At 41.3% G+C, this 27172-nt stretch overlaps 2 protein-coding genes across 7 annotated transcripts; one reads left to right on the plus strand and one right to left on the minus strand.

Moving 5' to 3' along the window:
- Position 1: 1 nt before the first annotated feature.
- Positions 2-2925, minus strand: fbxo36a (F-box protein 36a). The gene is made up of 5 exons (XM_041045821.1): positions 2838-2925; positions 1235-1357; positions 687-795; positions 386-558; positions 2-204 (listed from the first exon to the last, which is right to left on the minus strand). Exons 2-5 carry the CDS (start codon positions 1328-1330, stop codon positions 55-57), a joined length of 528 nt encoding a protein of 175 aa, XP_040901755.1. The 5' UTR covers positions 1331-1357; positions 2838-2925; the 3' UTR covers positions 2-54.
- Positions 1754-26296, plus strand: trip12 (thyroid hormone receptor interactor 12). 6 transcript variants are annotated; one of them, XM_041045814.1, is made up of 42 exons: positions 1754-1868; positions 5062-5208; positions 5678-5803; positions 6015-6802; positions 10367-10469; positions 11772-11908; positions 12078-12161; positions 12401-12496; positions 12586-12737; positions 12941-12976; positions 13092-13187; positions 13286-13378; positions 13478-13639; positions 14256-14324; positions 14452-14617; positions 14834-14951; positions 15584-15740; positions 15986-16139; positions 16351-16579; positions 16685-16803; positions 17368-17575; positions 17917-18017; positions 18519-18693; positions 18845-18986; positions 19268-19459; positions 19621-19772; positions 19863-20020; positions 20308-20381; positions 20791-20990; positions 21608-21735; positions 22034-22185; positions 22413-22555; positions 22710-22866; positions 23089-23187; positions 23276-23390; positions 23678-23832; positions 24218-24382; positions 24514-24678; positions 24793-24906; positions 25101-25195; positions 25538-25641; positions 25828-26296. In XM_041045814.1, exons 2-42 carry the CDS (start codon positions 5111-5113, stop codon positions 26022-26024), a joined length of 6174 nt encoding a protein of 2057 aa, XP_040901748.1. In that variant the 5' UTR covers positions 1754-1868; positions 5062-5110; the 3' UTR covers positions 26025-26296. The 6 variants fall into 6 exon arrangements, with proteins under 6 accessions (XP_040901748.1, XP_040901749.1, XP_040901750.1 ...); XM_041045815.1 differs by lacking the exon at positions 1754-1868 and having other exon boundaries at positions 16067-16139; XM_041045816.1 differs by lacking the exon at positions 1754-1868 and having other exon boundaries at positions 16070-16139.
- Positions 26297-27172: the final 876 nt, after the last annotated feature.

Here is a 27172-nt window from a genome sequence, read left to right on the forward strand (position 1 = left end):
GTTAGGAATTTTATTGCAGATGTTTCAGAACAGTAATGAAACTGTTCAGTTGCTTCACTGCTGCAACTTGCTGCCACTGTGGTGGAAATAGGTAAAAAAGGTCCACCTCCAGCCCATGGCATTGGCTATGTTCTCCATGTCATTGGTAAACCCATCACAGCGATTCCTCAGAGTGTGCTCCCAGAACTTCTCAGAATTGCAGAGCTGATCACATAAAACATAATACAGATTTGATTTACAGGTACTGCTATCCATGTACAAATACATATGAGCACAAACATACATGCTGGGGAAAAGGAAAACAGACACTAACACACCACATTTGCTTCATCTAATAAAGACACTAATGGACTGTTGTGAACCTATTATTTTAAGAGGCTCTCACCTTTCTGAATCTATGTGAAACTTGTGCCAGAAGTGTTGTCTCTTTCAGCTGTAGGTAGGACATGATTCGGAGCATAATGTCATCCGGTAAGCGCTCAAGGTAATCAAACTTTCCTTGACAAAGTGAAATTGTGTATTCCAGGATCCTCTGCCCAAAGATAACACCAACATTTTCTACAGATGAGAAGTGGCAAAGGACAGCCTGGATGTCAGACCCTTGAAAACTTACATAAGAGTTGAAAAAGGTTTCCAGTGTCATGACCGTAGTATAAGGCTACTGAGCACTGATGAAGAAACCTTACGCTGTAGAATTTTCCTTTCTAGGAAATCATGATGGGAGCTCTTCAGCTCTTCGGGTGGAGCGCCCCGGTAACCAAGTTGCAAAGAAATCTTCCATGATCTCCATATTACCTAAAGTTAGAAAAAAACAAAAACAAAAAAAACAAAAAAAAAAAAACCTAAACAGTGAGGACAGACTCAAGATATTATGTCCTGTGATGCACTGACAGCCACGTGAATAAAAAAAAAACATTTCATGTATAATAATAATATCTGTAATAACATATAAATTATTTTAACCCACAGTGACTACATGGCTATTGATTTTATGCTATGAACATTTTGTTATTAAATCAATGAATTAAACTTAAGATATAAAACTTTTGTTGAATGGTAAGGAAGTATTTTTTCAATTTGCCATAAAGTATCGTTTAAACTCTATAATTATAGCCCAGCAAGGTATTATTAAAGCTAGCTAGTTGAACTTTGTAGGTGGAAACTAAGCTCTCAGTTCCATATGCAGTGTTTTTTTTTTTTTTTATAAACGCATAAACTCATGCAAATGCTTGACCTCATTTTTCGTAATCACAAGTTGGAAGAAATCTTTTGTAGGAGGTGGACCTTGACAGGTAAGTTGAAACAGTTGCTCCCCCAGCAAGGACGCCATTTTGGACGCAGATTGTCACCATGACAACTGGAAGGCAATTGAAATAACAATATTTACTTAACAGCAGAGGAATGTGTTGTTTGATGGATGTTATGTTACATTAATGTGCAATGCTTACAAAAGGCAATGCAGGATATCGCATTCATTTATAGAGATTAATGTTTTATATGTGTATTAAGGGGGAGTGGGGGGGTCACGACCCAGCGGATTGATACTTCATATTTGTGACAAGGTAATGTTCCTAATGACTTCAGTGCTGCAGTGACTACCTTTGAGTACGGGCAAAATATATCTAGGTATATTTTTTGTCTAAAGACGTTATATCTGTGTATTTACAGGGCAACACATCCAGTGTTGTGTCGCTGGCTCAAAACAAGTAGATGCCGAACATCAGACGTAAGTAGTGCCTGAGCGGATGAATCACGCGGATGTATACTGCAGTTGTAGGCCCCTCAGCTGATGTGAAAGTAGCAGGGGTAGAGAGAGAAAAGAGGAGCTGGTGCACTGTCTGTTACAACTACAACACTGGAACAAATAGGTAACAACATTATACAAAAGGTAGAAATTTTCAGTGACATGTCAGCCAACGGTCTCTCGGACCTTATAGGTTATTCAATGTCGAAATACAATGGATGAATTATGATTCAGTGTTGCGAAAATATCTCGAATCCCGTTCTTGCTTTCCTGTTTTTTGTGTCTAATGGGTATCAGAGGCCATTTCTTTTTGCTAACGTGCTAGCCGCTAGCGAGACAACTTGTACATTTTAACACAATTTGACAGCGTGTTCCCAAAAGACCGAATTCGTGAGTTGTACCGAAAGTGTCGTTTGTAAAAGAAATCCCATAATTATCCCGTGGAGGTGGCAAGTGTTATACAGAGAAAACAAGGCTTGCTAATATGAATTAGCTTGCATGCTAAGGTTAGCTGGCAATAGCTATAACCCTCTTGTTTGATTTGACAACGCTAAACGTCAGCTACGTGACTGCCCTGCAGTAGCTAATTCGGTATTGATAAGGTCGGGGGTTTGTTGTCACCCGGACAACTAAATTAATTAATATCAACCAGGAACAGTCGCGTTTATATCTAACAGTCAAGTGTTTATTTTTGTCCACTTATTGTTGGCGAGTGAACGGTCAATGAAGAAACACTCGCTATCTTACTTAGCTAAACTAGCGTTAGCTTGCTAATAATTAGCCTTCATACTTGTCACTCTGGTCCTAACGCGAGCTAAATGAGATGCTCGACGTTATTTTGTCCCTTCACCTAAACTCTAAGTAGGAAGTGTGTTCTTTGTTGACACGTTACTTGTTAGTAGCTAACTTGTCTCTGACTGGTAAGCGTTAGCCTAAGTGGTAGCCAGCGCTTTAGTGAGAGGCAGACATTGGCCTTAAGTCAGCTTAGAAAACAGTGATCCTTATAGCCAGCTAACATTAGTTAGCTCTACTTGTGTACTCTACATTCGCGTTGACAGTTCCTAAGAGAGTGATATTGGATCTGCCTGTTTACCTGTCGACTTGACAGCTGTGTATTTTTGATTTGATCACCCCGTCAAACAGTACAGAAGGTGAGCTAACTTGCGTGCGAGACATGTATATTTTTTCTTTAAACTTGATCGTCTGCCAGACACAGAGCAGTGTGTCATGGCTGTGGGAATACCAAGTTAGCTTACGTTGGTTTACGTTCGTAGCCTGCTAGCTATGTTACATTAAACCGCTTTCGAAAGACGGTCCAGCCGATGCTGCCATTTTCGATGTGTTGCTAATCTCAGGTGAACGTAATCGTTATTTGCCTCGTAAGGGGCCCGTCTTGTCTATTCAGTTAGAAATTCGCCGTTTCATACCATAAACAAGGTACAAACAACGTAGCAGTTTGATTTTGGCAGTGCGTTTAGTAAGGCAGCTAAATAGGTTGACACACCGGTACGCCAACTACGCATTTCCATGGAGCCACTGCTACGTTAGCCAACGTAACTTTAACTAACGAGTTTCTGGTATGTAATTACTGGCCTTGGTGCGTTTTCTTGCCATTATGTTCAGTATCCAGTGGTTACAAGCTTCGCTTTTGGGATGTGATAGTTTTTCCGAAATGTACAGATGCGACTGAGCTACTGTCAAGATGTATGGGACTGGCTAGGATATGAGTGGCTAAACATGCTAACGTTAGTCGGCGGTGGTAGACAACTACGTCAGAAATACAGGCCTCTGTAAATCATGGGCATAAAAATTGGACACTGTCGTGCTTGTTTAGTGGTGTGGTACAAGAAACTTTGTGCCGGCGAGCGTTTTAAGCTGCTGATCATTTGATGTCCTTAACTTATCACATTATGCGCGAGTGTGGTGCACCAGTTGTCAGAATGGACGAATAAACAAAGACTAGGATGCACTGTCAGTGCAGGCCTAAAATGGCCCTGTGAGCTTGCCAAGTGTGGCGTATTTTTATGATCAATGATATTATGATTTAAACCTTAACTAAATGGGTTAATTAATAATCCTCCTTTTAAAGATGGCAAAAAGTATTTAGGTTGTAATTCAGTCTCTGTAAATCAGTTGATAAAATCATGCTGCTCTGTGTGTGTGTGTTCAAAATATATCAGTCACTTCTGTTATCAGTACCTTACTGTCACTGACTCATGAGAAATACATATAAATTATAGTTCTTCATGTGTGAAACACCTTTCCTTTCACATCCTGTCTAAAATGATTACTACAACTTCCTTAACCACTAGCTCTGTTGGTTAGGTACCTAGATGTTATAGAATGTTATGACCATTTTAAAAACATTGACTACTGGTAATATTCTATATAAAAGTGTTTGAAAAAGTGTTTTAAAAGATAACTTCTTCTGTGGTTAGTTTGTTTTGCAGTCTTCCCCATGGTAGGTTTATTTAGATTTGTCTGTGATCTTGCTCGTTATTATTTAGCGGAATCCCATGCTGTATTAATATTTGAAAGTGATGGACATGATCATGATTATTGTGTTTATTGGATGAATGAATGTGAAAGGATTGAAAGTAAAAGTACAAATGTATGGGGAAAAAAAAAACAAATCAAGTATACCTGGGGTTAGGAGGAAACTAAGTAATAGCTTTTCGGTATAGGCCAATCTATATTCATAATATATGATGGCAAAACTGTTTGAAGTGTTGTGTCTAAAAGCTATTATGTTTTAATTTGATACAGACCATAAGAGTTAGGTTAATGTTTAGTGGCTTACTGTAAGTGGTCCACATAAGTATAAATTATGTTGTGACCATTATTGGGGGACTGCTTGCAGAGTAGGGAAAGTGTGCTACTTTTTTTTCTCTTTAGAAGAAAGCATATTACTGACTCTATGATCAAATAAATCTACTGTATATAAAATTTATAAAATAATTGTGGGCTAAAGTCTTAGCCCATTGTTTTTGATCCTGTCAACAGTGAGTTGCCTAGCTCCTTCCTTGCGGTCTCTCTGGCACCAGGTTTCTGCCCCTGCACAAATGGCAGTGTCAGTTTGTATCTTGAGATGCACAGTCCTGGTAAAAGTGATGAGACATTTTTGCCCCTCATCATCTCAAATGGCCTAGGTGTGTGATCTTGACAGCGCTGCAGCAATAGCTCTAGAATAGCTGTCACCTACAGCAGAGCAACATGTTTGGAACCGCAACCAGATGTTGTAGGAGATCCTTTACACAAGGCCTATCATTGTATTTTGTCTGTATTCTTATGTGGTTTCTTTCTCTCTTTGTTTGCAGTGAATGGTAGTGTCTAGAAAGGGTATGTCCCTTCAGGAGAGAGGTGCCAATGTCCAACCGGCCTAATTCCAATCCAGGGGGGTCACTGCGCCGTTCACAGAGGAACACTGCTGCGGCCCAGCCACAAGACCACACAGTCGCGGGAAGGTGAGTCTACCTCCACATATTCTGTCAGGTTTTTGTTAAAATCTCAGTCCAATGTAAGAGGCAGTAATCACAGTTTATGGGGAGCATCACTTGGGGTTTTTAATCAAAGGGGGCAATGAAAGAGGGCTGTTTAGAGGGGTGGTTTGTCTGTCAGAGAGCACTGATAGAGGGGTGTTTATACTTAGTTCATGGGTGGCATGGGTAATGTTTTTTGTGTAGTTAAATGGAATTTAAACAAAAATGCTTATATTGGCCTCTGTGATCAAAGTGGAAGCTTATCTTGTGTTCTTTTATCATAGTTAAATGGTGATTAAATCTGTCTTTCATGCTACTCCTGAGGTGTTAATGATCAGAGGATATGCAGACGCAATCAGGCAAATTGATTTGGGGATTGATCAGGTCTCTCTTTTATGTGGCTTAATTACAGAAACCCATGGTGTCACTTGCTCTTTAATTTCCAACCTTACAGGTTGCAGTCAGAGCAGGTAAAACATAAAGCAAATTCCCCACCTGAAAGTAGAAGACCTAATTCTAAGGCTTCCAAAGCCACAGCCAGCACAGCCACTGGCCAGTCCAGAGGGCACAGCTCAAGAAGGTACCCCTCCTCTCTACTTGGTGCTTAATGTGTGTGCGTGTGTGTATGTAGGGTTTATACTTTATTGAATAACATCACACTTATTGTACACCTTTGGGTTTTGTTCTAAATCTTAATGAGTACAATGAATGTGGCATTGTAATTCATCACCTTTCACAGTTTCAGGCATTTCCTAAGATGGTGTGTTGTTGTCCCTCTTGCTCCCTGGCAGAAGTGGTCTTACTCTGTCCGTGGCTTCATTTGTGTTGCAAGACGACCCAGAGGCTGCAGGGACATCCGAACAAGAGCGACCAGGCCACCAGTCAAAGAGCGAAGGCACCCGAGGGCTAAAGCGAAGCGAAGCTCCTGACCAAATTAGTACCTTTGGACCGACCCCTGCCAAGAAGCCCAAATCCCTTCCTCCACCCCGTGACAATACCTCAGAGACCAAGAAAGGCCCAGCTAAGTCCAAGAAGAGAGCACTTGCCTCAGAACCACCTGCATCGTCAGGTCGAGGTCAGAGCAAGAAGAGCGGGCCCGCTGGGGCCTCACCAATCCAGAAACGGAAGAAAACAGACTCTCTCCCCGGTCTAAGTAGCACCGCTGGGTCCCTCCCCAATCGTACCGAGGGCAGAACTGCAAAACCCACCAAGCTGGCGTCTAAATCGGCCGCCTCAGCCAAAGCTGGGTGTAGCAACGTGACAGACTCCTCCTCCTCTGCCTCCACCTCTTCCTCTTCCTCCACCACAGGCACCAACAGCGCCGCCACACAGGGTGCCCGAGTCAAACAGGGAAAAGATCAGACCAAGGCACGTCGCTCTCGCTCAGCCTCAAGCCCCTCCCCACGCCGTAGTACCCGTGACAAGGAGCAGGCCAAATCTGCCAGCTCTTCAAAATTTGAGTGGGCAGCACGCTTCAACCCCAAAGTCAACCTGCCAAAACCCAAACTGTCCTTGCCCGGATCCTCCAAAACTGAGACCTCCAAACCTGGGCCATCAGGATTACAAGCTAAATTAGCAAGTGAGTCACATTAACTGTGTGTGGATCCCCTGTGTTCATGGTATATCTGCTCATTTTATCCACTGTCTCAACTGTAAATCTCTTGTTTACTGCTTTTTGTTAAGAGAGCATTTCCGTACAATTTAGTATCGTTGCAGGAATATTTGATAGTGTTTCATGTTTGAGTTAATTTACCTCTTTTCTCCTGATGAGGGGGTTTGAGTATTGTGGAGGGAATTTTATGTGAGGGTTTGCTTTAATGGCTTTGTAGTTGCATGAAAAGATAGAGGGATTTAAACAGGGTAATGTTTGACTTTTTGAGGGTCAGCACATACTCTCATGTGCTTGGTTGGAGGTTACACCTCTGGGATTAAATGTCACAGGACCTGTGATCCGAGCAGTGTCACAGCATCAGTTACAAAACCTCACTTCTTAGCTGCTGGGAGCAAATATATTTGGTGTAACAGCCGCCCCTTTGAGACGCATAACAACACACATACACTACAGAGGTAAACCATACAGACAAATTCTTAATCTCCGATAAAAATTAGTATACATTGTTGGTTTACACACAGGGATAACATTTCACAAGGTCTTTATCCATATATGTGTATGACTCATGATGTACACATATGTTTAAATTCAGCTGGGGACATTGACATACTGCACACAATAAAGTGTGTGTGTGTCTGTGTGTCTTAACTAGCATATCTAGTTCACATGTGGTGAGTGTGGACTTTACTGAGCTGGTGAACTGGCTCAGATTTCAGACTTAAGTACCCGTAGCCTGAAACTGGAGACTAGCTAAATACATAAATACTGCTGGTCACTCAATTTTCAGTGTGGAGCAAACTTACGATTTTACAGGTATGGTAAGGGTCAAATTCAGAAGGCTTCTATTTACTTTATTTTTTTAAGTAAAATAGTATTTATGGTGGTATTTACATTACTGGTCAAAAGTTTTAGAATACCCAGTTTTTCCAGTTTTTATTGAAATTTATGTAGTTCAAGTGCAGTGAATAACCTTGACTAGAACAAAGGTATGCAGTAAACTGCACAAGGTTAAAAAAAAAGTCTAGGTCACCAAAAACTAAAAAATCTGTTAAATTTAATAGAAAATGGGCCTTTTTCACTGATTAAGAGATTGGTTAATTTACAGTTTTCCTGCAACAGTAGAATAATTGAAATCTTGAAGGTTGATACAAACTTTCCCTACGGGTGCCACAACTTTTTTTGCTCACTTACAAACCCTCACATTATTAGGACACAGTACTGTAGGAAGTTCTGTATACTGCTGTCAGAATGGTGAGGAAAAGGCAAGTGACAAAGGAAGACAGACTGGTTGGTCAGTTGTTCATCCTGCGGCAAGAATGACCCAAAATATTTGAAGAAAAGAACCACGGTGGCTTCACATGATGAAGACTAGCATAGTCTCCAGACTAAACCCTATGGAGCTGGTTTGGGATGAGGGGGACAGAAGGTGAAAGCAAAGTCATATACTTTAATTTCAGAAACACAGAGGTTATTACGTTATGTAAATTTCAGTAACAACTGGAAAAATTGAGGCGCTTTTAAAACTTTGGGCCAGTAGTGTAGTCTTGTGACTTGATCATTACTCATAGGCTGTACTCATGAATTCTGTGAATGTAGAGTTATAATATGAGCAGTGCAGTTATTTTCTTTTGATGCTCTCATAAGGTGTTGAGATGGCATGTTGATCTCATTAAGATATGTTCTGATTCTTTGGGACTGTACTGGTAGCTAGGCTGTCGGGTTTGAATTTCCATTTAGGTTTTTTACTGTCTTCATGAATTTGGGTCGTTGTTGTTTGAAAATATTCTATAACTACAGCAGTATAACATCTGAGACTTGGTACCATTTATAGCTAATTCGATACAAGATTTTTAGGATGCCGCCAAGGTGATATATGAGAGTTTGAATCCTATAGTAAAATTTGTCTGATTCTTGTTTTTCAACATAAAAACACAACCTAATTTCAGATTTTACATTTTTCTCAGTGCTCTCTGATAGACAAACCATGTATTGGCAAGCGTTTCTAAATTAGCATATTAAGATGTTATTGTGGACTACAGTTTTATGTTGCTTATCGGCTGACATATAAACCAGTATGTCTGTCATTAACTAAAATTGGTCAAATATCACCTGGGCCATTTATTGGCTGGGCTCTAGCACCAATACCAAATATATTTGGCCAGATATATTTGCTCAGTAAAAACACTCTTTCTTCAGGTAAAAAAAAGAAAGGCTATTTAATAAAATAAGTCAAACTTATGAGATTCATCAACTGTATATTAAATGTGTTTCAAGCACTCTAAATAAGTACATAAATACATACAGTAGACAGTCAACTAAACATTGATTTAAATAAGGTAATATCTGACCTGAGGAAACAAAACTAACTTGTGGTTCCTGATAATTACCAGTAAGCAAAAATTAAATGAACAGACAGAGATGTTATAGTAGAAATTTGGTGTGTGTGGTGAAGTGAGTCTAAGCTGTCAGGTCATTGTGGGGTCAGGTTGTTCTAGGTAGGTGAAAGGATAGAAACTGGGGTGGGCTCTGTGCCATGGGCCCTGGGCCCAAATGGAGAGACCCCTCCTAAGTTGGCTTTGGAGTGTTGGCCCACCAGCTGACTAGGGGTATGTTTGAGGGCAGGGAAGGGCTCAGAAGTCGTTTCTGTCAAAAGGAAAGAACCTAATCTCCCTTGGAATATTTTCATCTGTCGGCCTGTAATAACTTTTAACACACAGGTTCTGGTAATTTCGGCTGTAATGGTGAGTAAGCATATATAATGTTATTGCATGTGTTCCATTGAATCTGTTTGACTTTCCATTGCACAATGACATTTTGACCATGTTGTGTTGCTAATGTTACTGCAGCATCAACAGTAGGGAAGTATTTATGATTGCGCTGGCTTTAGATAATTTCGTCGATTCGTTAGGAATCTTTGTGAAACTTGTCTAGAAATGTGTGTCAGTTATTACTATTTGACCAGGTATAATTCAGTAGTCAGTGGGACACAAAGTATGGTTAAATTAAGTACAGAAAATAAGTAATTAATAGTTCTTATATCTTTAATTCATTTGGTCTTCATTTTTTAAATGTTTATTTTTAAACTTCTGAATTATGAGTCATAGATCCAGCATGAAGGTTGTCCTGTCATAGAGCCATGGTTGAGTTACTATTAATACCCTTCTAGTCAGTGGTACAGGGCTCTAAACAGGCGACACTAGAGCCTTTACTGTATTGAAAAGTAACACTCACTATCAATCTGTGCCCTAACAGCTTTATTGACCACCACTTTTCACAGACTTGAGAGCAATAATTATGATAAGGAGGAATGTTTTCTGTTGTGGCACCACATCCAAATGATACATCAAAGACTCGTGTTGTTTAATAATTCAAGTCCAATACAAGGTGAAACTTCTTTAGGATTCCTGTGATAGTTTTGATAGCTAGATAACCAATGTTTCATATCACCCTATAAATCTGGTTTTGATTTAGGTTGTTTATAGAATGTATTCCAGTGAAAAATACCAGTCTTGGTGCTTTTTTTCAACTTAGGTTTGAGGAAACCTAAGAAGCGCAGCGAGTCTCCTCCAGCAGAGCTCCCCAGCTCCCGGCGGAGCACACGCCTGAAGACCACGGGCTCCTGTGCCAGCACCAGGTACAAATCACAGTGACTACAGTGTAGACTGTAGTGTAAATATGGATGCCTAAAAAAAGTACAGAAATGTGCGAGTCATTCGTCTCACAATTTGCACACATCAGTGTGCCTAGACTAAATGTTAGAAGTATTCATAGTAGAAGCAATATGGCATTCATAGCACTAATAAAATGACACTGGTATTTTATTTTGGAGGAGACATTTGTCTCTTGTACAAAACAAAGTATTGTTATAACCATTAGAAACATCCATTAGACATTACTTTGTGATGTCTTAATAGATTGTTTACATTTTTTAAGTTATTTTGTCCAATCAGAGTCTTTTTAATGTTATTTTTATGTTGATATGTGGTGTGATCTCATATTTAAACACAGTACTTAACAGTTGATTGTCAAACACTGATGTTTTCGATTGCTGCTACTTCAGATGGTGATGTTAAACTAAGCTTCTCCCATGTTATCTTATCCAAATCAAGTAAACATTGAATTGAGCGAAAATAAGTTTTGTGTGGCCCAACGGCAGTAGCCTTTATTGATGGTGAGGACACAGTTAAAGCTGTGCGATGCAAAATTAGCCCTTATTTGTTTTTTATAGGATGTGAGCAATTCACCTATTGCTTTCTGTGCAGAACCCCACTCCAGATAAACCCAGCAAACATTGCAGAATAGTAGCGAACTATTTCACTAAACAAAATAACTGGAGGGTATTGTTTTACTCACATTTACTTCACTAACCATGTTCAGCTGCTGTGGAGAGCTTTGGATTGACCTAGCTGTCATGATCATTGTCTACAAAACATAATCCTTTACTGAACATATCATCTGTGTAAACAGTGACTTCAGATACACACAGGAAGATGTATAGGATTATAAATTGGCAGTGTCCATCAGAACAGGTACAAACCTGGATGTTTACGGGAAACACATTCACACCAATCCATTTATTGTTTTGATTCCTGCAGTTGTCTTGAACATGAGTTGGGGTTTTCCTATCTCACATGACTGACGGTGTGCCCGCCAGCACAGAGTTCAAACTTCCAACATCTTAAACTTTGAAAGCTTTGGCTACCGAGGCTGATCATTTATTAAAAACAAAGGATCTGCTAGAGTCTTACTGCATCTCAGTTTTGATTCTCATACTAGATTTGCAGTAATTACAAAAACAATCATCAATATAAAGCATGAAAAAAAAAATATCCAGGTGCATCACTGCTGTGTATTTATGTGACTGGGAGTGGTAACACTCTGCTTTGTGATTACTTGACTATCACTCATTGTTGATCTGTTTTTACTCTTACCATAGTCGGCGGGGCTCAGGCCTAGGAAAGCGCGGGGCAGCCGACGCTCGCCGACAGGAGAAAATGGCCGACTCCGACAACAACCAGGATGGGGCCAACTCGTCAGCCGCTCGCACTGATGAGGCATCACAAGGCGCTTCAGGTATATATCATGTCACTTTTTTCAATTCTTGTTTGGCAGTGGGAAGTTGATCCTTAGGACAACCAAAGATTTTTAGTTTTAGGCTTTTTCCTTGCAGCATCTAAAGCCACCATCTTGAAAGACATAACTTTTGCTGTGAATTTTACTTTTACACTGTTTCTGTGTGCAGCTTCAAGCTCAGTTGCTGGAGCAGTTGGCATGACCACCTCTGGAGAGAGTGAGTCTGATGACTCTGAAATGGGAAGGCTTCAAGGTATGTTAACCCCCCCCCCCCCCACAGATTTTCCAGTCAGTCCCTGCTAAAAATCATATGTAGACCATGTCACTATATTATAAGCAAAAAATAACAAAAAAAAAAACAAACAACACACATATGCCTGATTTTTTTTTTTTTATTGGTTTAGCTTCAGGTATAAAGACGTTGTAAACATTCCTGTCAGTTTTACTTTTTGTATAGTTGGTCTTTAAACTTTGCTGTTTTTGTTCTTATAGCCTTACTGGAGGCCAGAGGCCTCCCCCCACATCTTTTCGGGCCCCTGGGACCCCGCATGTCGCAGCTGTTTCACAGGACCATAGGCAGTGGAGCAAGTGAGTGCAACCCTCTTTCCCCTACATCAGTGTCCGTCACGTCTGGAACGCTCTAAATAACTTGAGAAATTCTGCCCCCCCATTTCCAGGCTCCAAGGCTCAGCAGCTACTGCAGGGTCTGCAGGCCACAGGTGATGAGTCTCAGCAGCTCCAAGCTGCTATTGAGATGTGCCAGCTGCTGGTGATGGGTAATGAGGAGACACTTGGTGGATTCCCTGTGAAGAGTGTGGTGCCCGCTTTGGTGAGCCTTTTTCTGCTCAGCATTTAACCTTTTCGTCTTTTCCTGTATGTTTTGCAGCTATGCCTCGTCTAGACTTTAATTTGCTGGGTAGACTAGTTTCCATGTAGCTTGGTGCAGTATGAAAATCAATTCCTAGAAAATGTCTGTGTAATATTTGATTTCACTAATCTAATTTCAAATTCATACGCAACTTTCTTTCACAGATTACACTGTTACAAATGGAGCATAACTTTGATATTGTAAGTATGATTAACTTCTCTTGCTGTACATGTAGTTGTCTTTTGGTTTGATTCTTCTATTTTTTTTTTTAATGCCACTGGGTTTGTGCTCTAAACCTTTGATCTATGTACACAGATGAATCATGCCTCTCGTGCACTCACATATATGATGGAGGCGCTGCCTCGATCCTCTGCTGTGGTGGTCGATGCTATTCCTGTCTTCCTGGAGAAGGTAAGACACCATGCTTTCTATCTGTCCCTAATCGCTTGTTAATTTGCAATGGTGGTCTTTTGATATGCTAATTCCATGTTCCACCTTCTTGCATGCAGCTTCAGGTGATCCAGTTCATTGACGTAGCAGAGCAGGCCCTGACTGCCTTGGAGATGTTGTCAAGGCGACACAGCAAAGCCATTTTGCAGGCTGTAAGTATTGCATTCTATTTGTGTAAAAAGCTTAAGCCATCCTCCCTCTTTTTGCCACAATTATAGATCACAATAATGTTATAATTTTATCCCTCACAGGGTGGGCTCGCTGACTGCCTCCTCTACCTAGAGTTCTTTAGCATCAATGCTCAGAGGAATGCCTTGGCCATTGCAGCCAACTGCTGCCAGAGCATTACTCCAGATGAGTTCCACTTTGTTGCTGATTCTCTGCCACTGTTGACTCAGAGACTCACACACCAGGTACGTTTTTCCCATGTCAGACAACAATGGACTACAAAATGCAACACCACGACTGCAGGATTTTGGGTCAGGTGGTACTTGGTGATGCTAGTCAGTCAGTGAGCGTGTTAACTAGTGACACGTTGTCTTATCACTTAAGTTGATAATAAGTTGTACCGTTTCTTTTATTGTGCTGTTCAGGCATTAAAACAGGAGGTCATGGTTGTACTTTTTGCGAGGAATTACATCAGCAGTGGTAGCCAGTAAATGTTACTTGTTCTCTGGTAACAAAGACACTGCATTATTATTATTTTGGCTGAATTTGGAAAAGTTGTCTGAAGTGCATCTGTTGCCATATTTGCATTGTAGCACAGCACTAGGTTATTGATGCAGAAACAGACTATAAGTCATACAGTCTAATTTTTATTATTTTTTTTTATTGGCACAAAAATGTAGTTTTGCCAGCCTTCATAGTAAGGACTACCTTGAGTTCACTTTAATACTTCAGTGTTTACCCTCCTCTGTATCATAAACTCCATATACTGATGCTTGAAATAGTATTAATTTCAGTAATTTCTTTCAGTGTAGCCTATTGTAAACATTCACTAATGCCTGTATTCATTTAACACTCTTTCAGGATAAAAAATCCGTCGAAAGCACTTGTCTCTGTTTCGCCAGACTGGTGGACAACTTCCAACATGAAGAGGTTTGTACCTGTACTTGTTTTTTTTAAGACTTAACACCATGTTTGCTGTTTGTGTATCATCTTCCTTGTTTGCCTTTCGACTCCCCAGCTAATGTGCATGTGTGTGTGTCTGTGTTTAAATCAACAGAACCTGCTGCAAGAGGTGGCATCACGGGACCTGTTGACCAACATTCAGCAGCTGCTGGTAGTGACCCCTCCTGTGCTCAGCTCGGGGATGTTCATCATGGTTGTGCGCATGTTTTCCCTAATGTGCTCTAACTGCCCCTGTCTGGCAGTCCAGCTTATGAAACAGAGTGAGTAACCTGCACAGAGCAATGGGTCACACCCTTGTAACTCATTCATTACTTCTCCCCCTGTCATTACTGTTGTGCGTATTTATGTACAGTCATACCGAATTTGCTTTACATTCAGCCGAAACAGACTATAGCAGTAGTGATGGAATATTCCATGTTGAAGATGCAACAGGACACAAACAACAGAAATGTCTCTGTTTCACTTTTTCTAAACAGACATAGCAGAAACACTGCGCTTCCTCTTGTGTGGTGCATCAAATGGCAGCTGCCAGGAACAGATTGAACTGGTACCCCGGAGCCCCCAGGAGCTCTATGAACTGACCTCCCTCATATGGTAACATCTGTTTGCCTGCCTTCTGTCCAGCATTGTATAGCTTAAGTTTCACTCAGTAAAATGTTGTCACGTTGTCCCCTGCACAATTTACCGAAACTCAAATATAATTAGTGACACTAAAATTGGTCCTACAACTGTAGGCCACTACCTTTTCTAAACTTTGAATCACAGATACAATTGTATTGCCACAGAAATCAGTTGACATTAATAAGTCAAGGTCAGTGGCTATTTGTATAAATTTATGTTAAGTCTTTCTATATTCTGGAGTGCTAAATTTGCTAGATAAATGTATTAACTAAAACACTAAAATGTTTTAGAGGTGTCTACCTGTAGCCAACATTATTTTGAGCAGTTTGCATCAAGGACACATCATCAGGCAAAGGTTGTTTTTCCAAATTTGAACATATAGATTAATCCACAGAACAGAAAATTTGTCACTTTTCACTCAAGCCACTACTGTTGGCACACTTACTAAGGCATACCACAAGAAAGTTTGTTATAAAACAGCAAGTCTTGTCCTTTCAGTAAAGATGTCTAAAGATAAATGAAGCCCATTTCACTTGATGGCAGTTAAACTGAATTTAGATTAAACAGAATGTTGTAGCTCTCTGAAACTACTCTTCTGCTTGCAGTGAGCTGATGCCTTGCCTGCCTAGAGAGGGCATCTTTGCAGTTGATGTAATGCTCAAGAAGGGTAGTGCCCAGACGACCGAAGGCGCGATCTGGCAATGGAGGGATGACCGAGGACTATGGCATCCTTACAACCGCATTGACAGCCGCATCATTGAGGTATAAATGCACCAGAAACAAACTGTGTCTTTGAAAATGTGAAAATCTGTGATAAAATCATCATTACTGAAGAGATAAGTTGTGCTATTTGTTTTGTATATCTCACTGATGATTGAATAATGGATTGAATCACTGAAAATGTTGCAGTATATGACATGATGTCACACTTACACACACAACTATACGGGGCTGATCCATGTGCGATACTGACGTTGGGTGTATTTGGTGATTCTCTGGCTGTACAGACAGCACACCAGAATGGAGAGGATGAGATCAGCTTGTCAACTCTGGGCCGTGTGTATACAATTGACTTCAACTCTATGCAGCAGATAAACGAAGACACAGGAACAGCACGCGGTATCCAGAGGAAACCAAATCCTCTTGCCAACCCCAATACAGGTAATGCAGGTCTTGGCAAATTGCGGATATTTGTTATAAGAAGGTGGCTTAACCAGTTTAACAGCTTAACCAGTTTACAGCTACTCTGTACAGTGACCAAGTTTCATGACAAAAAAAAAAGTCAGTCTGTTGCTGTGTTTTGTCCATGTGTGGACACTGCACCAGATGTATGAAGGCAAAAAAAAAATTAACCTGTTCCTTCTATCTCTAGGGAGTCACCAAGAGGTTCGTCGAGAAGACGCACGAGCCCAGTTGATGAAGGAGGACCCTGAACTGGCAAAGTGCTTTATCAAAACTCTGTTTGGGGTCTTATATGAGGTGTACAGCTCATCGGCTGGCCCTGCTGTCAGACACAAGTGCCTTAGAGCCATCCTCAGGATCATCTACTTTGCTGATGCAGAGCTGCTGAAGGATGTGCTGAGGAACCATGCTGTGTCCAGGTAACAGTGTCAGGGCCGCGCGCTACTACCACTGCACTGACCAAATGTGCCCTTTGTGTGAAAGTAATCTGACTTTTATCTGTTTGTCTGTGCTTATTTCTACAGTCACATTGCCTCCATGCTGTCTAGCCAGGACCTGAAGATTGTAGTGGGTTCTCTGCAGATGGCTGAGATCCTCATGCAGAAGCTGCCTGATGTCTTCAGTGTCTATTTCAGAAGAGAAGGTAGTGTATAATCCCATGTAAAACGTATGTGCCACCTTGTCTGCTCACCAGAATAGATGAGCTACAGTGCTTTAAAGTTTAAAGAGTGTTAGCCTAAACTGCATGACAAACATGTTTTGAAGAGTTCTGAACAGTATTGTGCAGTTGTTATAACCCTGTCACTTGTTTTGTATCAGGCCATATTTGGCTTAGGCTGTAGTGGTTGAGATCCACCCAAAAAATAAAAAGCATTATTTCTGTTCTTCTAGAGATCCCATTCCCCAGTAGATATTTTTTTTTGCACCATCTAAAGCTTAACAGTACATGAGGCAAGTGGTTTCATGCAGTTTAACATTTTATCTTGACAGTGAAATGCGTTGCTCGCGGTGTTGTCGTTTGCGTTTCCTTTCCAGTACATCATTCCTTGTGTTGCCTGCATTTCACCTTGAACCACAGTCCTTAGACAGATTCAAGTGACTCTTGCCAAATTGGCAAGAAATTGCTATGAGTTGAGTGCTGTTTTTTTTTTTTTTTTTTAATTCTTTAGACAGTTTGCAGCACCTCTCTTTCTCCTTTCTCTTCCAGGTGTAATGCACCAGGTAAAGAACCTGGCAGAGTCTGAGAGCTTTCTAGTTACTAGTCCCCCTAAGGCTTGTCCTAGTGGTACTGCCAGTCTGTGCACTACCACCATCAGCACCGCATCCACCACGTCTGCTAATAATGCAACTCCAGACCTGGGCTCGCCCAGCTTCCAGCACAGCATGGATGACTCGCTTGACCTCAGCCCACAGGGGTAAGTCTGTGGCCTTGTGTGGCTTTGGTTTGGCTGTTTACAGATATATTTTGAAAATATGTTTCTAGCAAAGGCTCAAATTCAGTGTCACACTGGAAACTATAACAATAACCCATAAACACAAATCGCACTTGCGTCACTTTGACCTAATTTCATCAACAAATTCTATTGGAGTTTGTGAATTTAAGCATGTTAGTCAGTGTGTTTATTCAATGATTCATGTATGCTACTATATCGATGTGTGCCAACATATGTATTTTTATCAGTTGTTAATGAATGGACAAACAGATCTTCTCTTTACCCCCAAGAGCATTATATTAATTATTTTCTCCTCCACCAAGGCGGTTAAGTGATGTCCTAAAGAGGAAACGACTACCTAAAAGAGGGCCTAGAAGGCCCAAATACTCTCCCCCAAGAGATGATGATAAAGTAGACAATCAGGGTAAGTGAAGGTGTTACTGCCACAGTGTGTGCAATGTTTACTACTATTGAGACAGGCTTTAAAGCACATCTACTTTGTTTAAATGTATAACAGAATCTTTGAATATGCCGATATAGGACCACTTTTTATCCAAAACACATCTCAAAGGAGTAACATGAGAAAATTATTGCATGAGAAAATTATTGTGATATAAAGTATTGCACGTACTTTATATCACTGATCTGTAGATACGTATCATTCAGTTTTACCGTCCAGCTTACATCTGCATGAGCTATGAACTATGGACTATGGACTTCTAATGTTGTGACTACAAGGTTGACAGCAAATTCTGTTGGTGTTCACTAAGTTGTGGCAGATCGAATGTTTCAGCTCTGGCAGGGTTGTCGATGATTCCTTGAAGCACATTTGAGTAGACATGAGCTAAAATGGCATTTTGTGGTCTTGGTTATAATCTTAACTCATAGAGAACTCCTTCTGATCCACCTTTTGGTTTCTTAACAGCCAAGAGCCCTACCAGTACTCAGTCACCCAAATCGTCATTCTTGGCCAGTCTCAATCCCAAGACCTGGGGCAAGCTGGGTGCCCAGACCAACAATGCCAACTCAGAGCCCTCACGCACAGCGGGGGTGAGTGGCCTGGCAAGGGCACCTCCCAAGGACTCAATTTCAAATAACAGGTACGATGATGAGAGATATTCGAGAAAGTTACGCTTTTTTCCATTTCTATATTTATCCAAAGTAAAGTATAAATGATCAGACATTGACTGTGGGGGTATAATGTGTGGACTACTGAATGTAATAAGTGATTTTTTTTTTTTTTCTTTGCAGAGACAAAATAAAGGCCTGGATCAAAGAACAGGCGACTAAGTTTGTGGAGCGCTACTTCAACTCTGAAAATGTGGATGGCAGCAACCCTGCACTGAATGTACTCCAGAGACTTTGCACAGCCACCGAGCAGCTCAGCCTGCAGGTAAAACATACACTCACCCCCTTTACTGAACTGCAAACATAAAATAACAAAATTCCCAACAAATGCAAGGCCATGCTGTTTTAGAGATTGTTCCTAAAGTTGATAAAGCTGTAGAAATTGGTAAAACTGATAAAATTTGTACCTTACAAACCTTTAGTAAGACCTGTTAATGTAAGCTGGACAAAGAAGGTGTATTGATTTAGCTAAAATTCACTGCGTACTATACTGTTACATTCCATTACTGAGACATTTTTCCTCCGTGTTATGTTCCCTTTTCCCAGGTGGATGGTGGTATGGAGTGCCTGCTAGAGATCTCCAGTATTGTATCAGAATCGGATGTGTCGTCTTTTGAGATCCAGCACAGTGGGCTGGTGAAGCAGCTCTTGGTCTACCTGACCTCCAGCACCGACAGGGACTTGCTGAGTCGTGACGTGCGGCTCAAGAGGTTCCTCCATGTGTTCGCTGGCTGTCCGGTAAGAGACAACACATATTGCTATTTAGACTATTTAAACATTTAGACCGCCTGACCCTTAAAGTTAAAGTAAAAAGTTAAAGTTGGTATTTGGTACACAGTAGTGTGTCATGTTGTCATACACTGACCCTGTCAGTGTATCCTTAACAATGTGGTTTGTAGGTTCCAGGAATGGAGCCTGTAGGTCGTCTAGACCCAACAGAGAATGGGCCTTACCTGGCACTGGTGCACAAGATGAACAGCTGTCTGAGCCAAATGGAGCAGTTCCCTGTCAAAGTGCACGACTTCCCCAGTGGCAACGGCAATGGCAGCAGGTCTGTGGCCTTACTTATAACTGTATATCTAATCACTTTAAGTTATACTGTTTGGTACACTTGTTTAATTGAATGAATTTCTCTCTCCAGGGGCTCTCAGGCACTGAAGTTCTTCAACACGCATCAGCTCAAGTGTCAGCTGCAGAGACACCCCGATTGCACTAATGTTAAACAGTGGAAAGGCGGCCCTGTGAAGATCGACCCCTTGGCACTGGTGCAAGCCATTGAAAGATATCTTGTTGTCAGAGGTGAGGGACTGCTCACATAGCTTTGGAGAGGTTGTAGAGACTGCCACATCTCTTTTTTTTTTAATGCAGGTTGTATCACCACTGACCCCTTCAGATGGGGAACATTTAGACCAGAAATGTGCAGCTTGATTTAATGTTCATACAGACCCTTTCCTCAGTTTAAATCTCAGGAGTCACCTTTTTTACTTTCACATTGTCCAGATGCCAAAAAGTTGTCCTTTTAACTGTTATGTTTGTTTATGGTTTGCTGCTCATTTGGTTGCTAACTTGAAATCTTGTCCGTACAGGGTACGGCCGAATCAGAGAAGAAGACGAAGACAGTGATGACGACGGTTCAGATGATGAAATAGACGAATCACTGGTATGTGAGGTCTGTGTAAGCAGACAATCCTGTGTGAAAATGTGGATTGAACTTATTCTAGCTATAACTTTAGTTATAACTTTATTAACATACAAAAATTGCCCGTCGCTGCAACATTGGATTCTAGAGAGACCATGTATGAAATCAGTGTAGATCCAAATGGGGGAAAAGTAAGGGGAAGGGGGTATTAGAGATTTAGAAATCACACCACCAAGTGATTCCTGACGCAGGTATGGACACACTTTTACTGAGGGAAGGCTCCAATGTATTGGAGATGGATAAAAATGTCAAACATATATGGAGATGGGCTTGGTTCTGTGGAGTAGCTCAACCAAAAAGCCAATCCGTCCATAGCGTTGGAGAACTTTAATAACTAACTACATGATATGTAATTTCTTGGGTCCCCCAGGCGGCGCAGTTCCTGAATTCTGGCAGTGTGCGTCACAGACTACAGTTTTACATTGGTGACCACCTGCTACCATACAACATGACAGTATACCAAGCTGTACGACAGTACAGTCTTCAGGCAGAAGAAGAAAGGGAGTCGACAGACGATGAGGCAAACCCACTTGGGAGAGCTGGCATCTGGACCAAAACGCACACAATATGGTAAAAATGCTTTCCTGAAAAAATCTTAACTGCTTCTTTATCTATACAGATGGTTTTGTTTCGTGACAGAAGAGGTCTTGTGCCTTTTCTAGTATGCATGTGGCAACTTTCTCAACCTTCACTGTCAATTTTGAAACCAAAGGGCAACTTTTTAGGGGGGTATTTGGATGTTTGGATCTCATTAGTCAGTCCTTGAATGGTCAGTCAAATAAATGCAGTTTTCTTTGCCAAGTTTTCTCTACATTGCAATGTGAAGTGTTGGATTACACGGGGTGACATAGGCACATGTACTCACCACAGGTTGGAATTGCAAAAGGTTACTTACCTTAGTGCAGTTAGTCCTTAAAATGTTCAGATACCCAAAGTACTTTCACAAAGGTAAAGAGTTCAAATGATCAGTGTCTGAAACACACACACATCTCTTATTTCCACATTCTGAATCTCAAAACACTTTCCATAACTTTCTGTTTCACAAGGACTTGCAACACTGTAGATAGGCCTCTTTTTAAATATTTTTCATTTATTATATTTAGAAAGTACGATGTGGCTCGAAACTTGAAATGTGGGTGCTAATGAGAGCATCCAGAGACAAAATATCCTGTCTTGTTTCCTGACAGGTATAAGCCTGTGAGAGAGGACGAGGACGGCAGCAAAGATGCTGTGGGTGGAAAGAGGGGCCGAGCCCAGACTGCTCCCACCAAAACCTCACCTCGCAACGCCAAGAAGCAGGATGAGCTGTGGCATGGTGAGAATCTGAAATACCTCGTAGTGACGAGTTTCTCAAAAATAGTTTCAGCGCAGAAAGATTACAGCTGCAGGTCCAGTGCAGCTGCTTCTTTCCTTTGATTGGTCGTTTATGAACAGCTGTATTTTAAGTGTTTAATAGCTCAGGTTTCAGGTTGTCAGGGTTAAGGGCTCTGCAACGTTATTTTTACAGATGTAATTTTTAGAAAGCAGATGAAGAAGGCGATATCAGAATCTTCTGACAAGCCTGAGTTTTCACAGTGCACTTAATTCCTACTGTTGATTCCCATCACTTCCAGATGGTGTGTGTCCCAGCGTCATTAATCCCTTAGAGACATACCTCACTTCGGAGCCACCAGAGACCATAACCTTTGATGACCCCTCTTTAGAGGTCAACCTGCTGCTGAGGGTCCTGCACTCCATCAGTAGATACTGGTTCTACTTGTATGATGTAAGTCTCCTTCCCAGAGAATTTCAAGAATAAAGCAGTCACTGATAGCCTGTTTGTTTCTGTCCAAGATGCCTTTTTATCTCTCTTTGAAAACTGCTTATGGAGTTTAGTTGTAAACACTACATCAGACAGGATAGTCGAGTGAATATACATGTCTAAAGATACATTTTCATATTGTTTAACATTGAAATATACAACTAATGTGACTGTTTTTGCTTGTTTTGCAGAATGCTGTGTGTAAGGAAATCATCCCTACCAGTGAGTTCATTAACAGTAAGCTGACAGCCAAAGCCAACCGTCAGCTACAAGACCCGCTGGTCATCATGACGGGGAACATCCCTACTTGGCTCATCGAGCTCGGAAAGACTTGGTAAGTGTGTCATATGATTGACCTAAAGGAGGAATAAGAAACCGATCGTTCACCTGTTTTTGTACAGCTGAACTATGAAACAGATGTTGATATGATTGGCTAATATCTGTTGGTACTTACATACATTTCTCTCTCCCACTCTCTCTCTCCTCAGTCCTTTCTTCTTCCCCTTCGACACCCGGCAGATGTTATTCTATGTAACTGCCTTTGATCGTGACAGAGCCATGCAACGCCTACTGGACACAAACCCTGAGATCAACCAGTCAGATTCTCAGGACAGCAGAGTTGCACCACGTCTTGACAGGAAAAAGGTGCCGTGTGTTGCCACATTTAAGTGTTGAAACATTTAATGGAATGCACCAGTTACACAGGGTCTTCAGTGTATCTGACATCAGTTTCCATTGTGTCTGAATGGAATATGAAATGCATGCTTTAATCATTTTCTGTTTTTCAGTTATTTGGTATTTGTGATTTGCTCTGTGAAGTTTTTGGTACCTGTTTGCGTGGTCTGACTTAACCTCTTGCGTTTTCAGAGGACGATAAACCGTGATGAGCTGCTCAAACAGGCAGAGTCTGTGATGCAGGACCTTGGCAGCTCCAGGGCAATGTTGGAGATTCAGTATGAGAACGAGGTACCTTTTAGTATCTGATATCTGAATCATGCCGAGATGTGTACTTTGATGCAAGCTTTTCGAAGATTAATTTTTAATCTACTTTCAGGTCGGCACAGGTCTTGGCCCGACTCTGGAGTTCTACGCTCTTGTGTCTCAAGAGCTCCAGCGGGCCGACCTCGGTCTGTGGAGGGGCGAAGAGGTCACTCTGGCCAATCCTAAAGGTACCACCTTATGCTGAAATGACAAACAGCACGTCACATTGGCTTTTACTTATTTTCAGCACAGTGAAATTATAATGCTGAGTTTTGTTTTGTGTGCTTAGTGGTCAGACATTACTAAAATTACGTGACGCTCAAATTTACATTTTAGTACTGACTGATGACTTCACTCTTAATACAGTTGCACTGAATGTAAATAGAAATGTTTGTATTTTTGTGTTTAAATGTGATGGTATATGTAGGACTTTTACCTGAGTTACTCTGACTGTACTTCTGTCTCTGCCCGACAGGAAGCCAAGAAGGAACAAAGTACATGTTCAGCTCCAGAGGACTGTTTGCCGTTCCCTTTGGCAGAACAACCAAACCAGCACACATAGCCAAAATCAAAATGAAGTTCCGTTTCTTAGGAAAGCTAATGGCCAAAGCCATTATGGACTTCAGACTGGTAATGACTCCTGTCTTTGCTAATAGACTCATATTTTCAACTGAGCATAGGCATTTAGGAATGCTCTGCTGCCAGTGCTAAATTAATCTTATTTAGACACACAGTAGTAAGAGCTGTGAGGCATACTCAGAGTGCCTGCTTGATGAAAGCTTTATATGTTTTTATTATTTCAAGCTCTGGTCATTGGTTTGTTTCATCAGAGCCGAAGTGTGTCCATTTTTGCAGCTTATGTAGTTCACTGTATTTCCAGGCAAACACCAAGCAGACTGTGTTTGAGCTGTCATCCAGTACATGTTGCCGCATTTGATCACATCACACACTTGTTCAAATGTGTTTTTGTTTTAACTGACTTCACAAACCACCCTCCTCCTGCTCCTTTTCCCAGCTGGACCTGCCCCTGGGGCTGCCATTTTACAAGTGGATGCTGCGGCATGAGATGTCTATAAGCTCCCATGACCTTGTGAACATTGACCCCAGTGTGGCCAAGTCCATCCAGCACCTGGAAGATATTATCCGCCAGAAGAAGAGACTGGAACAGGACCGATCACAGGTAAAGCACACCCTCCTCAACGTATTACTGTGGCAATCCAGTAATGCGTTCACATTCAAGGTAATTCTCCATCACTGTTTCTCCAGCTGTCTCTTTGTTAACCTGTGTTTGTCTTTGTGTGTCTGTGTCAGACAAGGGAGACACTGCAGCAGGCACTGGAGAGCCTGAACATGAACGGCTGCTCAGTGGAGGACCTGGGTTTGGACTTCACCCTCCCAGGATTCCCGAACATTGAGCTGAAAAAGGGCGGCAAAGATGTCCCAGTTACAATCTACAACCTGGAGGAGTACCTCAGGGTTTGTGAATTTCTCTGTTTCAGACTTATTGCCACTGTTGTTATTGTTTTTCTTAACATTAATCCTCTTTTTTTTTTTTTTTTTTTAACCACTTTGCTATTTCTCTCCCTGTAGTTGGTGGTGTACTGGACTCTAAATGAAGGAGTGTCCAGACAATTTGAGTCATTTAGGGAAGGGTTTGAGTCAGTCTTCCCCTTGCATCACCTGCAGTATTTCTATCCAGAGGAGGTAAGAAGTTTTCTGTTGTTTATTCTCCTTTTTATCGTCTTGTTCAATCATCCTGTACTGAAAAAGGCCAAGTAGAATGTGTTGGCAGGCTAATCAGTGTGCGCTGTTTACAGGGTCACTGCTCTTGCTACAGCTCACTCATGTTTGAAGTCAAGATTTGCTTATTGTTTATTGTCTCTCCTCTCCTGCTGTAGCTTGACCAGTTGCTGTGTGGCAGTAAATCAGAGACGTGGGATGTCAAGACGCTGATGGAGTGCTGTCGACCGGACCACGGCTACACACATGACAGGTGAGACCGTCGAGCCAGTGACACTTGGACAAACTGGGAACAAAGAAAGAGCGGCTTCAGAATAGCAGCAAAGTCACATAACCCTCAGTCTTTTTGCCCATTTTTTACCCATAATGAGACTCAACTTGTCTCTAATATATTGTGAATCTCATAGTTCATTATACCATCTGAGGCGGCCGCATCAGAAACACCATATCCTGTCCGCAGTTTTGTCCAACAGTGACCATCTTGTTACCTCCTAAGTCAGTTGCTGGTTTGTTGAATGAGTTCACCACCATCGAAAGCTGGAAACCGATACCTGACAGCGATATTTGATGTGAATTTTATTTTATTTCTCTGCAGCCGTGCAGTTCGGTTCCTGTTTGAGGTGTTGAGCAGCTTCGATGCCGAGCAGCAGAGACTCTTCCTGCAGTTCGTCACAGGAAGCCCCAGACTGCCTGTCGGAGGTGAGTCTCTTCATACACTCATTCTTATTGAAAGAGTTCAGTGATTTAAAAACATTTTTTTAAAAAAAGGCATTAAAAGCATGAGCTGAAATTGGATTAGTTTCGGAGCTTATGTAAGTATTGTGAAGGCATGTTGTGCTATAAATTTGCTGCACACTCACCCCCGGTGTTGCTTTCGTCTCTCAGGTTTCCGGAGCCTGAATCCCCCTCTGACGATTGTGAGGAAGACGTTCGAGTCAACAGAGAACCCGGATGACTTCCTCCCCTCAGTCATGACCTGCGTCAACTACCTGAAGCTGCCTGACTACTCCAGCATAGAGATCATGCGAGAGAAACTGTTGATTGCGGCTCGCGAGGGCCAGCAGTCTTTCCACCTTTCCTGATCTCTCCACATCTCACATTCAAATGCCTTCTACAGCGACTGATGAAATCATGACTTCCTTCTTAGTTTTTTTGTAATCACATACATTAAGGCTATGTGTACAGCCTTCTTGTTAGAGAAAGCAGCTTGCAGAAAAATTAAGACTTTAAATATATATTTGCTGCCCCTGTCTCTCTGAAAAAAAATATAAAAAATAAAAAAATGGAAAGGTGTTCCATGACTCACAGAACTTAAAATATAAAAAAAAAAGAGAGTAAAACTTATATCAGTAGTTGAGTAATGTTAAAAAAGATGAAAACATCTGGGTGACATTTTAAATTGCATTGCTATGTGATATTTAAAAAAAAAAAAAAAAAAAAGGGATGTCTCCTCTCCAGAGTGGTGGACAACGTCACTGGGTGTTGGGGAATGAAGGGGAATGAAGGGGAGGGGAGGGGAGGGGTAGGGCGGGGGGGGGGAGGTGGGGGGTCCATTGAGCAAGCTAGGTTTACTTTAGCTCCAAAGATCATTTGTACAGACAAATTTGCAGACTTTGCTCATTCTACACATTTGATAGAATAGCTCTTTGTTCTCATGTCTCTTCCCCTCAGTTCGTCTGTTTGCATTTTGTTCTGTATTATATTGGCCCCCAGTTTGTGTGTTGCGTTTTGGTTCGGCTTTTCCCCCCCTGTGTGTCTTTGCTTAAAGTTGTGGAAATGAGAGTTGCAGTTGGTTGAATGCGGGTAGTGATGAGCGCATATTATCTTCTTCTTTTTTTTTTTTTCCTTTCCCCTACCCACGTTGAGATTGCGTTCTGGCCTCATTATTATAGAGAGCTTCAGCTCAAATGAAGAGTTGTAACCAATGTGTTGATCAGGTAAATTTGTTTTGCTCTTATTTTGATAGAGTTTAGTGTCTTTCTGTTGGGCCCTACCGGATGTGTAGGGTTATCTTGGTAGACCAAGCTCTGAGCAACCCTCAACACATGATGTAGCTGGGCACAAAATTTGGCTGGTCTCATTTTATCGTTTCATGGCCAGATAGCATTTCAAGTTCATTTATGGAATAAAGTTTATATGCAGTTTCACACCCTGTTTGAGGTGGGAATGTCTGCTTTACCTTTTTTTTTTTTTTTTTTTTTTAATTTTTCTATATTGTCTTTATTTCTTG

The sequence above is a fragment of the Toxotes jaculatrix genome, chromosome 9 (assembly GCF_017976425.1).
Source record: "Toxotes jaculatrix isolate fToxJac2 chromosome 9, fToxJac2.pri, whole genome shotgun sequence".
NCBI classification, from domain to species: Eukaryota; Metazoa; Chordata; class Actinopteri; family Toxotidae; genus Toxotes; species Toxotes jaculatrix.

Bases quoted from the DNA above. Each gene is read 5' to 3' on its own strand.
- fbxo36a (XM_041045821.1), bottom strand. From the start codon at position 1,330: ATGGCGTCCTTGCTGGGGGAGCAACTGTTTCAACTTACCTGTCAAGGT. The intron at 796-1,234 runs GTCAAGCATTTG...TTCTAACTTTAG, and splicing joins TTGTGATTACGAAAAATGAG to GTAATATGGAGATCATGGAA. The intron at 205-385 runs GTGAGAGCCTCT...TTATGTGATCAG, and splicing joins TTTCACATAGATTCAGAAAG to CTCTGCAATTCTGAGAAGTT.
- trip12 (XM_041045814.1), top strand. From the start codon at position 5,111: ATGTCCAACCGGCCTAATTCCAATCCAGGGGGGTCACTGCGCCGTTCA. The intron at 14,325-14,451 runs GTTTGTACCTGT...TTAAATCAACAG, and splicing joins ACAACTTCCAACATGAAGAG to AACCTGCTGCAAGAGGTGGC. The intron at 19,773-19,862 runs GTCTGTGGCCTT...TTCTCTCTCCAG, and splicing joins GGCAACGGCAATGGCAGCAG to GGGCTCTCAGGCACTGAAGT.